Raw genomic sequence first — 15,506 nt, 5'->3', positions numbered from 1 at the left:
TGTGAAAGACAAACAGGATAATGCTGTGTAGTACAAATCACACTGGTTCGTATACTATGTTTACAGGGTTTCAAGGATACCAGCAGGTAAATAAGTGTGTAGCATTAATACCTGAAAACAGAAAGATATGGAGGAACAATATTAAACATAAGGTTTTCCTAATCTTGGCACTGTTAACAATGTGGGCCTGATAATTCTTTGTTGTAGGGGCCTATTCTGTGAATTATGGATGTTTAGTAATATTCCTGTCCTCTACCCATTATGTTAGTAGAGATCTGATCCCACCAAAAATGTCTCTAGACATTGCCAAATGTCCTCCAAGTGATATTTAACTGCCCTTGAATGAGAACCACTACTGTTATACAATGTCAATTAATCACAAGCTTGAATCTTGACTCAGCTTAGCTGCTTGTGCGCTCTTAAAAATGCTTATTACGGGGGCGCCTGGGTGGCTCAGTGGGTTAAAGCCTCTGCCTTCAGCTCAGGTCATGATCCCAGGGTTCTGGGATCGAGCCCCACATCGGGCTCTCTGCTCAGCGGGGAGCCTGCTTCCTCTTCTCTCTCTGCCTGCTTCTCTGCCTACTTGTGATCTCTGTCTCTGAAATAAAATAAATAAAATCTTTAAAAAAAAAATGCTTATTACGAAGTTATTGATTTTTTTTTAAAGATTTTATTTATTTATTTGACAGAGAGAAATCACAGTAGATGGAGAGGCAGGCAGAGAGAGAGGGAAGCAGGCTCCCTGCTGAGCAGAGAGCCCGATGCTAGACTCGATCCCAGGACCCTGAGATCATGACCTGAGCCGAAGGCAGCGGCTTAAACCACTGAGCCACCCAGGCGCCCCAAAGTTATTGATTTTTATGTATATTGTTCATCTTTGTAACTTAGCAGCTTTAACCCTTCTGTTAATTGATGCTATTTTTTGTCCAAAGGTACAGACCTCTGCTTGTTTTGTTATTCCTTTAATATAAATGTACACATCTTTCTAACTGCATTAGTACGTAGCACTAGTTTTGATAGTGCTCCAGTTATAAAGTCACATAAGTTCCCAGCAGCCCACCTTTAACCCTATTTTTTCTCACTTAAAAACCCTGTTATTGGGGTGCCTGGTTGACTCAGTGGCTTAAGCCTCTGCCCTCAGCTCAGGTCATGATCTCAGGGTCCTGGGATCAAGCCCCACATCAGGCTCTCTGCTTGGCAGGGAGCCCGCTCCTCAGCCCCCTTTGTCAAATAAATAAATAAAATCTTAAAAAAAAAAACCAAAAAACTGTTATTTTAGTGCAATTTCACAGAATGCCAAGCTTTTCAGAACATAGCACAGCTCAGCAGAAATGCGGTTCTGATGGACCTCAGGTTAAACACGATAGGTCAATGCGTTTCTCTTCACCTTACTATAAAAAGTCAATACAAATCGGAATAAAACAACAGATAAAGACAGAAGAAGACCACAGCAGATGAGAGGATTTGGGGAGATGAAAAGATGGAGGAACAGCAAATGATTCAGTTAGAGATTAGGGAAAAGAGAAAAGAGAAAGCCCAAGAGTTGTGGGGCCCAACACTTGAAGGATAGAGAATGTCTACGATGAGGCCTGCCTGGGCTCCAATCCAGGCTTCATTACTTACCAGGTGAACTGGTTTTGGGCATCAGATTCATCTATAAAATGAGGATACCACTACTACTTCCTCAAAAGATTATTGAGAATTAAATTAGTATTTTAATATGCTTAAACCAGTGCAACACAACTGCTTACTAAACAGGAATAAGTGGACTTTCTTTCCCAGTAAATCTCACCTGTGTGCCAATCCAAGACACATAGCTGCCATTTCACGTGGTTCTACACCAGGGATTAATCCGTCCATCTGGGAACGGATTCCTCTCATAAGTTCACTGACGACAGGACTATGGATACAACTGAGATTCAGCTTTTCCTGTAAGAAGAAAATCTGTATTAATGAAATAGAAGTTTTGTACACCTAGGGGACTCAGGTCATGATCACGGGGTCCTGGGATAGAGCCCCCCATTGAGTTCCCTGCTCAGCAGGAAGTCTGCCTCTCCCTCTGTCCCTCCCCCTCACTCATGCGCTCTCTCTCTCTCTCTCTCTCTCTCTCAAAATAAACTTTTTCTGAAGATTTTATTTATTTGACAGAGAGAGAGACAGTGAGAGGGAACCTGATGCATGACTCGATCTCAGGACTCTGGGATCATGACCTGAGCTAAATGCAGATGCTTAACCAACTAAGCCACCCAGGCGCCCTCAAAATAAAGAAAATCTTTAAAAAAAGAGAAATAGGGATGCCTGCGTGGCTCAGTCAGTTAAGTGTCTGCCTTCAGCTCAGGTCATGCATGATGCCAGGGTCCTAGGATGGAGTCCCACAATGGGCTCTTTGCTCAGCAGGAAGCCTGCTTCTCCCTCTGGTTCTGCTCTCTGACAAATAAATAAATAAAATCTTTTTAAAAAAAAGAGAGAGAGAGAGAAATTACAGTTTTGGGGATGCCTGCTGGCTCAACCACTTAGGCATCTGCCTTCAGCTCAGGTCATGATCTCAGGGTCCTGGGACAGACCCCCTGCATCGGGCTCTCTGCCCAGCAGGGAGCATGTTTCTCCTTCTCTCTGCCTGCCTCTCTGTCTACTTGTGATCTGTGTGTGTCAAATAAGTAAAATCTTTCTCTTCTGCTTTTATTGTAAGAACATAGTATCTAACACATGTACAAAATATGGGTTAATCAGCTATTTATGTTATCGGTAAGACTTCTGGACAACAACAGGCTTTCAGTAGTAAAATTCTGGGGGAGTCTAAGTTATACACAGAATTTTTTTTTAAGATTTCATTTGGGGCACCTAAGTTGCTCAGTGGGTTAAACCTCTGCCTTTGGCTCAGGTCATGATTCCAGGGTCCCGGGATCGAGCCCTGCATTGCAGGGAGCCTGCTTCCTCCTCTCTTTCTGCCTGTCTCTCTGCCTACTTGTGATCTCTGTCAAATGAATAAATAAAATCTTAAAAAAAAAAATTAAAGATACCTATAATCCCACCATTTAGCAATTTATCATTCTGTATTTATTATGCTAGAATTTAGTACTTTTTTAAAAAGATTTTATTATTTGACAGAGAGCAACAGTGAGAGAGGGAACACAAGCAGGAAGAGTAAGAGAGGGAGAAGTAGGCTTCCTGCAGAGTAGGGAGCCTGATGCAGGGTTCAATCCCAGGACCCTGGTATCATGACCTATGCCAAAGGCAGATGCTTTATGACTAAGCCACTTAGATGCCCCAAATTTAATGCTTTTTTAAAAAAAAGATCTTGGGGCACATGGGTGGCTCAGTGGGTTAAGCCTCTGCCTTCAGCTCAGGTCATGGTCTCAAGGTCTTGGGATCGAGCCCCGCATCAGGCTCCCTGCTCAGTGGGGAGCCTGCTTTCCCCCTCTCTCTGCCTACTTGTGGTCTGTCAAATAAATAAATAAAAATATTTTTAAAAAAAATTTTAAAAAAGATCTTGGGGCACCTGAGTGGCTCAGTTGGTTAAGCCACTACCTTCCACTCAGATCATGATCCTGGAGTCCCAGGATCGAGCCCCGCACCAGGCTCCCAGCCCCCCGGGGAGTCTGTTCTCCCCGCTCATGCTCTATCACATAAATAAAAAATCTTAAAAAAAAAAACCAACAAAAACCAACCAAAAAAACCTTATTATTTATTTGTAACACAGAGAGAGAGCACAAACAGGTTGAGCAGCAGGCAGAGGGACAAGAAGTAGGCTCCCTGTCCCTAAAACTTAATGCTTTTTTAACAGAAAATTACGAACTGGGCACCTGGGTGGCTGTCGTTAAGTGTCTGCCTTTGGCTCAGGTCATGATCCCAGGGTCCTGGGAATGAGCCCCGCACTTAGTCTCCCTCTCCACTCACTCCCTCTGCTTGTGTTCCCTCTCTCACCGCATCTCGCTGTCAAAAAAATTAAAAAAAAAAAAAAAATCTTAAAAAAAAAAATTTACAAACTAAGACTTATGGGCAGTTCAAAGAATGAGGATAGACTGCATCCTCACAGAAAACTTCATTACTTACCAGAGAGAATTAGAAATAAATTTAACTGAACTTCTTCTTCTTTTTTTTTTTTTTTTAATTTATTTATTTGAGAGAGAGAGACAGTGAGAGAGAGCATGAGCGAGGAGGTCAGAGAGCGAAGCAGACTTCCCATGGAGCTGGGAGCCCAATGTGGGACTCGATCCCGGGACTCCGGGATCACGCCCTGAGCCGAAGGCAGTCGTCTAACCAACTGAGCCACCCAGGCGTCCCTTAACTGAACTTCTTAAATTCACAACCCTGACCTAAAAAAACAGCCTCTCAAATCTCCCTAGCATTTTTCTACCTAAGAAGACCTACAACAGGGGCACCTGGGTAGCTCAATGAGTTAAAGCCTCTGCCTTTGGCTCAGGTCATGATCTCAGGCTCTCTACTCGGCAGGGAGCCTGCTTCCTCCTCTCTCTCTGCCTGCCTCTCTGCCTACTTGTAATCTGTCAAATAAATGAATAAAATCTTTATTAAAAAAAAAAAAAAAAGACCTACAACATAATATAAATCCTACTTAAAAAATCAGAGGTATGCTCACTGTCCCTACAGTATTTACTATAACCACTGAAGATCAAACTATCATAACCAGCTTTCAAACTGTTTTGCTTTTTCATGCATGGGAGCCCACTTTTCCAGTCTTTCCACTTTCATCTCCAGAGACTCTACCCCCTGTGAGAAAGTTTCTAATAAAATACACACACTAAAAAGAAATGTCATGTCCTCATTTCTGTTGAAATTTCAGAAAAAGAAACGTGACTAAACAAAAACATGGCAGGATATACATAGTGTTAACAGATCTCTGGGTGGCAAGGTTAAAGTTAATTTTTATTATTTCTTGGGGTTACAAATTATTTTCTACAATGACAGGCATTACTTATATGTACTCTGTCCTGATAATCATATTGGAAATCAATTATTCTGTGGCACAGGGGAAAAAAAGATCACATATGAGAACTTACAACAACTCAATACAAAGGCTACGCTTTGTAGTTACTATGCTGTATGGGGAGCTCTGATTAGCAGGCACAAAAAACATACTTACCTTTATGACCCCTCCTAGTTTAGCATCAGCTACAGCCAAGGGTTCATGGGCTTCTTTTACTATTTTCTTCAGAACTTTCTTCAGCTGCTTATTGATTTTGCCCTCCATCAGAGCTGTGAATGCTTTTGGGAAAAAGAAAAAACAAAAGAGTTAACTCTCAAGTTTTTTAATGTTAAGAACTTCAAGATCTCATTTAAACTTAAAGAATAAAGGAAGATAAGCATTTCCTTTCAAAAACTCTGAATTTAACACTACTTCTAAAATGAACTGATAAATGTAGGAAACCGTGAAGGAGTTACACATTCCAGTCTCATCCGACCTTCCACTCTCATTTCAGCTCTAGAACCAGAAAAGCAGATCCAGCATTCCTTATGTCACAGGAAATCTACTCTTGAATCCAGACAGAACTGGAATCATAAAATATTAGAAACAACCTATCTTGGAATGACAAATAGATTCACTCTCCAGTGTCACGGTAGACGGACTGGCCTGATGCTCTGGGAAATATACTAAAATCCTGTCAAGCCTGTGGTAAAAAGGAGGGTATTCATTTGGAAGGTCCTGCTGCAGTGTAAGTATGCCTGAGTGGAGGCTTTGCTAATTCCAGATCCAGAAACAGCATCAGACCTCTGCTTGTAAACCTCCCGTGACGGAGAACTCATTACTCGAAGGCAGGCTATTCCATTTGGGACTGCTTTCATTTTTGGCAGGTTCTAAATCTGCAACTTTGTTAACTCTCACCCTTCCTTAGGCCTACACTTAGAATCTTCTGGACCCACATGGGTTAACATCTCTTCTGCTATCTGTCGGAGTTTGGGCTGAATTTAAAGTATGCCTTCCAAGAAGAAGTTGGCCACAATTTCGAAGGCCAGGCAGTTAATCCTTAATCAGCCAGGTACCTTCTCTTTCCTCCTGACCACATCTCCATCCATTTGAGTTAGAAGTCCATTTCATCTGTTATCTGGGAAGATGAATGGTGAGGACAAACATCATCTAGCTACGACACAGCTCTTCCAAAGGTTACCACATTCTAAGAAGCAGAGTCTCAAGCTACTTTTGTTAGGTTATACCTTTGATATACCATATTGTACAATACTGACTCCTTATAACCTACCTTTCTAGTAAGTTTCTATCTTTCTAGTAAAAGATGCCAGAAATGGTGACAAGGTAAAGGGGAAACTGAGTCTTGTACTTTACTAGCCACTTTTTGGCATCCCCTAGTAATCCTTCCACTTCATCCAAATGTAGGCTGGTACCAAAATATTTTCCTTTTTCTTTTTTTTTTTTTAAATTTTATTATTTGTCAGAGAGAGAGATAGTACCAAAATTTTCTGCAGTATTTGGAAGACTTGCAACTTGAAAATTCAGACTGTGAAAATAAAGCTCTCCATACAAATGTATATCTGAACTTCTACGACCAATGTAAATTTTTTTGTTTTGTTTTTTTGGAAGATTTAGAGAGAATATGAGAGCAAGAAGACTCTGCATGGATGCCAACCAGCTCCATCTCATAACCTGAGCTGAAACCAAGAATTGTGTAGTTACAAAATGCACCACCCAGGTGCCTTTAAATTCTTTAAGGAAAGGGGTCTGGGTGGCTCAGCTGTTGGGTATCTGCCTTCAGCTCGGGACATGATCCCAGGGTCCTGGGATCGAGCCCCACATCGGGCTCCCTGCTCGGTGGGAAGCCTGCTTCTCCATCTCACGCTCCCCTTGCTTGTGTTCCCTCTCTCAACCGTCTCTCTCTCTCTCTCTAGCAAATAAATAAATAAAATCTTTAAAAATAAAGTCTTTTAAAAAATTCAACCTTTTATTTTCATCTTTTAATAGTTTATTAAAGTAATCTCCATAGCCAACTGGCACTCAAACTCATGACTCTGAGATGAAGAGTCACATGCTTTTCCAACTGAGCCAGCCAGGCACCCCAAAGACTTTTTTTTTTTAAAGTAGGCTCCACATCCAACAAGAGGCTTGAACTCATGACTCTGAGACCAAGAGTCTCATACTCTATGGACTGAGCCAGATATTCTTGATATCACAACCCATCAGACTGTTTCTTAGGGTATGGTCTTTTAAATGCATACTATAATATCTATAATCACTCAGTTTGGGATCTCTCAGATCAAAATTTCTTTATAAAAGGGAGCAGGAAGGGAATTCCCAGAAAAGACTGCTCTCTTAATACGGTGATATTTGAGTTTCTGGTAAAAATAGATAGGAAAAGGCAGATTCCTGACAGAGCTCACTACTTTCATTCTTTTACCCAAAATATCTATGTGTTAGACTCCAGGAATTTGATGGTGAGTAACACCAAAGTCTTTGCCTTCACAAAAGGTAGATGGGGGGAGGGCTGGAGTTGACTTCAAATTCTCAGCTAGCATGTCATTTGGCCATTTATCTTACCTTCTTTTAAGGAATATCAAGAGCTCAGGAAGAAAAGGATATATCCCTCAAGCCTCAGTTTTCCTATAAATAGTGTTTAACATCTACCCCACAGGAAACAATTTTGAAATCATGAGTATAAAACCTGATGAGTACATGATCAATACATTACCTATTAATAGCAAAAACCTGCTTCATGTTTGGAGAGAATTTGGATCTATCTAATAAGGACTATATAATATACCTATTTATTTATTTATTTAATCTATCTATTTAATACATAAGGTCAGAAATATCTCAAAAAAGATTAAAGAGATAATATGCAAACAGGAGTTCAAAAGAAGCCACTTGGGACCACGTTATGCCTCCACTTTACAACTCCAGTAGAAGTTCAAATCACAGTCTTTGTGAATAATGCCCCCCAGAGTTGGGGAAGAGTAAACACAATCTCACTTGGGGTCTTAACAAATTCTACCCATATAATTCTAAAGCTGTGATAAATAGATCTTTTAAAAAATTCTCCAGGCAGGGGTGCTTGGCTGGCTCAGTTGGAAGAGCATGTGACTCGATCTTGGAGCCGTGAGTTCAAGCCCCATGATGGATGTAGAGATTATTTAAAAATAGTAATAATAAACCTCCAGGCAAAAATTATCATAGTTGTGCTTTAATGGTTCTATGAGGCTTTAATTATTGACTTAACCGATAAAGCAGTCCTAGAACTATTTTTATTTTTTTTATAATTTATTTATTTGAACTATTTTTAAAAATTAAAAAATTGGCCCCATTTTTGGGTCTTCTTTCAGCTACCCTACTGCTAATGTTGGGTATGTCTAGTTACATTCCTAATTCCTAATACCTTTTATTGGGGCTGATGAACAAAATTATTTGGGTCTGTGAAATCCCTAATTATATTCCATATTCTTCCTTATGGTCCTACATTTTCAAATTATACCGCCAAGCAGTTGGCCAATTTGATATATGGAACTTAAGCAACTGAAAAATCCATATATCCAGTCTTCTTGTTTTTCCTAACGTTAAAACAGAACAAAACAAAACAAAACAAAAACCTTGAGAGTCATCCATTCTTTATGTCCCCCTCGGATTAACTCTACACCCCAGGTGTAGTTTTTTTCCCCCTAGGTGTAGTTTTTGCATTAAAAACCAAACCAAACCATACATACAAAAGCCTACTAGTTTTCCTAAAGCTTTTAATAATAATGTGCACGGCTGCACTAAAAACATACTTTTAGAGAGCTGCTTTATCATTACTTCAATTGTGAACCCTAGCTATTCTCAACTTTACCCCTGGATTAAAATTATCAGAGAGCTGTGTACTTGACTACATTACCTTGGTCCCTTGCAGAACAGCTTTTACTGAATTGTGCTTCAGCATTATGCTGTTGGTTTCCACAGGGAGATCAATTTAACCACTTCTCACCTCTCATCACATGGGGGAACAAACCCTATGGTGAAAAAAGCTAACTCAATGTTGTCTCAGTGGTAGTGACGAATTTGAGTTAGATCACTTAAATTCAATTCCAGAAAGAATGCATCATTGACAACATTGAATAAGGTTAACTCAGGCAACTGAAGCAAATAATCTTTTGATAAGGATAATCAACTGACAAGATTGAAAACAAAAACAAAAAAAGCTAGTCTTTCACTTTACCTGCTAATGCTTCTGCTGTATCCTGAAATTTCTCAAAATGTTTTAGCTTTACTCTAGAAGGAAAAAAAAGAAAAGTTACAAGGACATATTGATTGTGAAGAAGCCACGTATTTAGGAAAAAGGTTTTGGATTGTTTCCAAGCACATACCAACAAAATAAACTTTCACTAAGGCATCGTGGTGCAAAGTTAGGTAAATTCTTGAAACAACCAGTTTCTCTAAATGTTAGGTGAGTAATGTCTGGACTGCTGCAGAGGTTGTAGACTTTGAAGGAAAATGAACATCAGCAAAGAGGTTTGATACCACATCCCAACCACAGGAAAGATGCTGAAGCTTCAACATAACCTCTGCTGCTTATAGAGCTGGACACAGATCCTTGTATTACACAGAAAAGAGACCTTAGAAAAGGTATTAAGAGCCCCTCCTAAGTCAGGAATCTCAACAACAGTGGTTTGTCCATCTAGTACAAAGGCTGTTAAGAAATAGCTTATCCTCGGGGCACCCGGTGGGGGGGGGGGCTCAGTGGTCTAAGCCTCTGCCTTCAGCTTGGATCATGATCTCAGGGTCCTGGGACTCAGTGTCTGGCTCTCTGCTCGGCAGGGACCTGCTTCCCTGTCCCCTCTCTGCCTGCTTGTGATCTCTCTCTCTCTGTGTCAAATAAATATATAAAATCTTAAAAAAAAAAAGAAAAGAAAAGAAATAGCTTATCATCAAATCTGATTCCTGTTACCCTTATTTAGCCACCTTTCCCCCCATGCAGGGTATATGCAAGGTAACACCATTTTATATTGAAACAGAAATATACAATTAATTCATAATTCATTGTTGTCTCAGTGGTAGTGACGAATATTTGAATTAGATCATTTATATTCAGTTCCAACAAGAATACATCATTGACAACAATGAATCAGGTTAACTCAGCCAAATGAAGCATACAGCTCTTGAAAAAGAAAAACTAGTCTTCTATTATACCTAAAATAGTGGTGTTTTAAGGAAGATTTTCTTACCTGCCATGAACGAAACCCCCCCCAGCGCGGGGTGGGGGGGTCCCTTAAATACACACTTAACAATACAAAGATTTTAGGAAAAGCAGTAATTTCATCTTATTCTGCCTCACTTCACCTTTCTGAAGTAGCATTTGTTCATCTCTCTCTATGCTTGCATAAGAGCATATAGAGATACACAAGAATCCTGCAAAAAATGGGATCCCATGATACAATCATTCTGAAGCATGGTTTCCTCAGTCTACCACTGGCCTCTCTCCAAGTCAGTAAGAGATCTACAGATACATTACTATTCAATGATTTCACCACTTGGGGCCCCTACCCGCCCCACACTGGGTACAGAGATTAAAACAACAGGGGTACCTGGGTGGCTCAGACAGTTAAGTATCTGGCTCTTGATTTCCATTCAAGTCATGATCTCAGGGTTGTGGGATCAGGTCCCACGCCAGGCTCTATGCTCAGAGTCTGCTTGCCCTTCTCCCTTTGCTCCTACCACCTCCCCCCACTCACAGGCTCTCTCTCTCTAAATAAATGAAAATCTTAAAACCACCACCACTAACAAACACCAACAAAATGTTAATTGCTAAATTCTTAGTTTCAAGATGGCTTACATTTTATTTGCTTTCTCTGGAGTTTCAAATTCTTTCCACAAACTATCAACCTCTTGAAGTTTCTTCTCATTCAAAACCTGTAACAAATATTTAAATAATTTTATTCAAATGGGATCCTTAGGCATACATAACTACATGCTTCAAGTGCAACTGCATATGTAAAATGAGTGTGGAAGCTATTTTTCTCACTGAAGTAACAAGACAGTTTTCTTACCCACCATAAAATTTTGGTCAAATTAATACTGAGTAACTGAATGGAATTCAGCTGAGGTCTTTGACGAAAACTTCCTATTTTGAAGGAACCACTAACCCCTTCATAAAGGGTCTCATATTCACAGAACATCAAAGGACTTCTTCTGGGGCACCTGGGTGGCTCAGCGTGTTAAAGCCTCTGCCTTCGGCTCAGGTCATGATCTCAGGGTCAGGCTATTTGCTCAGCAGGGAACCTGCTTCCTCCTCTCTCTCTGCCTGCCTCTCTGCCTACTTGTGATCTCTCTCTGTCAAATAAATTAATTAATCAATTAATTTTAAAAAAAGACTTCTTTTGCCTGCTTTCTAGAATAAGGAATAAGTTTTATTTACTGCTAATGGAGTTCTCTCTAAAACTAAGGTACCATCAATTTTAAGATACATCCTGTTGTAAGAAAACTTAAAAAAGATAAAAAAGGGGGCACTCTACAAAAAAGTCATTAACATTTAGGTATATATATTCTTTAAGGCTTTTTGACTGTCAACATTTTATTTACACACCTTTAGGAATCATACCATACCACTTAGCATAACATGGACACCATTCTAGGTTTTAACCTAGAACTGCACTCTATGAATATACCATCATTTTATTCCCTTACAGATGTTCAGGGTTTTTCTAAATTTTCCTTATTCTCCTTCTGAAAACAGTTTTGTATGTATATACGTTGCACTTCTATAAGACAGATTTTACTGGAAATGGAGTTAATTAATCACATAGGAAATGCATTACTTTACATCTGACAGATGCTACTAAACTGCTTTCAAAAGAGTCTATTAATTTCACTTAAATCAAGAATTAATTATACTTATTTCCCTATACTCCAATCAATACCCAATGTAGTAAGTAAACTGCCTAAGTATTACACAGGATAGAATCAATTCTAAAATGTACTTCCCCATATTTAACATTCTTAAAATTGGGATGCCTTATAATTGATGGGAGTAAGTTTAATTAGCAATGCAAAATAAGAGCATATTAAATTGGGTGAAATGGGGCTCTGGGGTGGCTCAGTGGGTTAAGCCTCTGGCTTCCGCTCAGGTCATGATCTCGGGTCCCGGGATCGGGCTCTCTGCTCGGCGGGGAGCCTGCACCCCCACCCCGCAACTGCCTCTCTGTCTACTTGTGATCTCTCTGTAAAATAAATAAATAAAATCTTTAAAAAACAATTTGGTGAAATAAGATGCAAGTAGATATTATGCATGTCTTCTTAGGGGGGAAAATACCAGCTGATAAAATTAAAACCTATACTGATAAACATTTCACCAAATCTGTATTCTCACAGAATATTTACACAGTAGGATTTACTGCCCAGTTATAGTCTACTACGTATTTTTGTGATAAAGCATGAATACAACATTACAAGTTGCACTTAATTTCTGTCAGGCAAGTGTGGCTGGAGGATTTTAAGGATCTGTTGTGTTGGTTAAATTCAATCACACACAGCTGAATTGATGTATTTTCAGAACTTGAGAAGTTAGTCAAATCGATTTTAGCCCGGTATTGGGATATTGGGCTCCCTGCTCAGCGGGGAGCCTGCTTCTCCCTCTCCAGCTTCCCTGTGCTTATGTTCCCTCTCTCCGCTATCACTCTGTCATAAATAAATAAAATCTTAAAAAAAAATTACAAGCTGGGGCGCCTGGCTAGCTCAGTCCACAGAGTATGCAACTTCTGAACTCAGAGCCCCATGTTGTGCAGAGTTTACTAAAAATCTTCACAAATACTAAAAATTACAAGCCACTAACAGTTCTATTTTGCCTATCATGAGAACTTTAGAATCCAAAGACATTCCTCATGAATGCGCTGAAACATTAATTCAGTTATTTTCTGATAAAGGAAGTTCACAGAACAGTACTGATTTTTGGAAATAGTTTATTCAGAGAATCCACTAACCATATCCAAAGTTCAGGAACTGTTGAGAGGATATGTACCAAACAGGGGATATGACTCATGAATAAAATTTACATTTTTTCCTAGTTGAAAAACAAGTATATTTGTAGATAACATTTGGGTAACAATTGGCATATTCAACAGATATTATCAGCATTCTTAAAGTAACAAAGGAAATGTAATGGAAACATTCATGACTACTCAAAGGTCTCCAAAGACACTGTTATGGCAAATAAAACCTTGGCACTCCCAACTGTGCTACAACATACCTAAGAGAAATTACCAAAAGAGACAGTCTGAACAAAATATAATTAGAAATAATTGCTACATTTCCTGAAAAATATGCCTCAAATTTTAGTCATTCATTTTCACACAAAGAAATCTGAAAACATTTGTATGTGAAGTCCATATTTCAGTCCATTTTGGATTACGATGGAATTATCTCCACTTCCAAGCAGAAATGGTGTGTAGTTATTGACACTAAAATCTTAAGCACAGCAGCTACCGTTTGCTAGTTTTAATACTAGTCTTTATCTTGTCCATACTAGAGAGAGCAAGATGGAGTCACTCCTGTCAAGCAGTAACTTCTGCCAAGCAGTGGCACAAGCAACCAAGGGCACTGCAGCTAAGACCAAATACTGCCGAACCAGCACCGGCTGAGACCCACTCAGAAACTATTACCAGCAGAAACACAGGTTTGCTAATCAAGACTGAATAAATCCCTTCTGAAATGAAAGATTTGCACAGCAAATTCATCAAGACCTTTTTAATCCTCTCACATCTGACCACATCAGAGAGGTAGCTGCCATGGAACGCACTGCACAAGTGACCTCTGAACAAAATACAGACTGTCTGGGGTGCCTGGGTGGTTAGGCATCTGCCCTCAGCTCAGGTCATGATCCTGGAGTCCTGGGATTGGGTCCCACATTGGGCTCTTTGCTCAGTGGAGAGTCAGCTTCTCTGCCACTCCCCCGGCTCACCAGCGTGCACTTCTCTTTCTCTTTCAAATAAATAAATAAAAATCTTAACAAGAAAAAAGGTCCTCCACTGCCTGAACATAAGCAACTAGTGCTATGAGCTGACCTGGACCAGACCTAGGCCTTATTTCAACTGTGCAGTCAAAGACTGCATTAACTTCCTACCTCCAATTCCCCTTGTTCTGTCCTGTTGTGTTTGTTGAGCTTTGCTGGGATGTGTAAGCCAAGTTAAGCAGGTAGTGAAATGTTATCATGTTTGGAGTCCTGCATTATAATCATACTAACTTTGCTTTGAAACTGAATAAAGCTAACATGGGGGGGTGACACTGTGGAAAGACACCTGTGTGTGCACCTTCACAGTGAACTCCTGACACATTTATAGATAAAACTAAATATGCAGCAATTTGCTTCAAACAATGTGGGGAGGCGAAGGGGAGAGATGGCCCACAAAATGGGTCTGCTGAAACTGAGTGATGGTGTACATGGAGGTTCTTTATCATCTACCACTGGTCTCCTTGAAATTTTTCACGAAAAGAGTAAAACACAAACACAAATGCATCCACAGCATGCCAGATGTTCTTAGAGTATCTTCCTCCATCCCAGACACGCATGAAATTTATAGAGAAAGAGCACACTATATCAAAAGGGTCCTTAATTTTCACTTAACTGCTTACTTTGAGATTTCCGATGTTTTATCTAAACATTCAATGCTAAAATGCTAACTTTTTAGAGTTACTCCACAAACAAAATGGGTAAGTACTGTTTTAGGAAACTTGAGCTGTACAGGACGACCTGGAATAGTTTCAAAAGCGAATTACTCAAAAAGGAACAGACTGATCTATGCAACGTGGATTAGCTTCAAAAGCAAGCTAAGTGAAAAAAGCCAGACACAAAAAAACTAATACTCCATTTACATGAAATTTTTAAAAATGACAAAATTATACAGCAAGTAGCTGCCTAAAGCTGGGTCTGACAGACCTGCAAATGGTCAGGAGGGAACTTTTTAAGAGAAGTATTTTAAAACTGGATTGAAACTTGCACAGTTGTACAGATTTTACTAAAATGTACCAAACTGCACATTTACAATAGTGGGTTACACAGTATGTAAACTATACCCAATAAATGAAGCTGGAAAAACATACTGCTCAGTAATCTTATTAATACATAAACTCTGGTATACACATTAAAAAAAAATTTCTTCCTCCAGGTGTGAGGAAATGAACAACACTACACCACATGGCTGTACTACACAATGTGACTACTGAAATTTAATTAAACTAAAAATTGATTTCCACAGCTCTACTAGCCAAATTTGAAGTGCTAAATAGCTTTGTACATAAACTGCTAAATAAATAGCCAGTGGCAATCATTTTGGGCAGCATAGCCACAAAAGGTCTGGGATGAGTAAAACTAAAAGATGCCTCATTATACAATGGACATAAACTGAGTTTTTACAATACCCTAAAAATATTAACAGTTCATTTAGTATTGTCTTTGCATTCATATATAATCTTGTTAACATCCAGTAATTTTTTACAAGCAAATTAATTCTTTGCAAATCACTCTGTATATGTGCATATATGTACACTAGATTATGATATAAAATGTATTCCTATGGCCTGA

General features: G+C 39.4%; 1 protein-coding gene and 2 non-coding genes across 5 annotated transcripts in view; all 3 read right to left on the bottom strand.

Annotated features, from left to right (window-relative positions):
- NOP58 (NOP58 ribonucleoprotein) overlaps nt 1-15,506 on the bottom strand; it is a 32,911-nt gene that overhangs the window by 14,274 nt on the left and 3,131 nt on the right. For 2 of the 3 annotated variants that reach the window (XM_044241327.1, XM_044241328.1), the window contains exons 2-5: nt 10,767-10,843; nt 9,153-9,205; nt 5,102-5,223; nt 1,793-1,929 (exon numbers count right to left, since the gene is read on the bottom strand). In XM_044241327.1, coding sequence (XP_044097262.1) covers nt 1,793-1,929; nt 5,102-5,223; nt 9,153-9,205; nt 10,767-10,843 — 389 coding nt within the window. Of the gene's footprint in view, nt 1-1,792; nt 1,930-5,101; nt 5,224-8,831; nt 8,947-9,152; nt 9,206-10,766; nt 10,844-15,506 lie in introns of those variants that run through there. The other variant, XM_044241329.1, reaches the window with a different exon arrangement.
- Nucleotides 8,966-9,052, bottom strand: LOC122903898. The gene has a single exon (XR_006384100.1). It is a non-coding gene; the product is annotated as a small nucleolar RNA SNORD70 (small nucleolar RNA).
- Nucleotides 9,970-10,058, bottom strand: LOC122903897. Its single transcript, XR_006384098.1, has one exon. It is a non-coding gene; the product is annotated as a small nucleolar RNA SNORD70 (small nucleolar RNA).

The sequence above is a fragment of the Neovison vison genome, chromosome 3 (genome assembly GCF_020171115.1).
Source record: "Neovison vison isolate M4711 chromosome 3, ASM_NN_V1, whole genome shotgun sequence".
Lineage (NCBI taxonomy): Eukaryota > Metazoa > Chordata > Mammalia > Carnivora > Mustelidae > Neogale > Neogale vison.
This window is presented reverse-complemented; position numbering and strand designations above follow the sequence as displayed.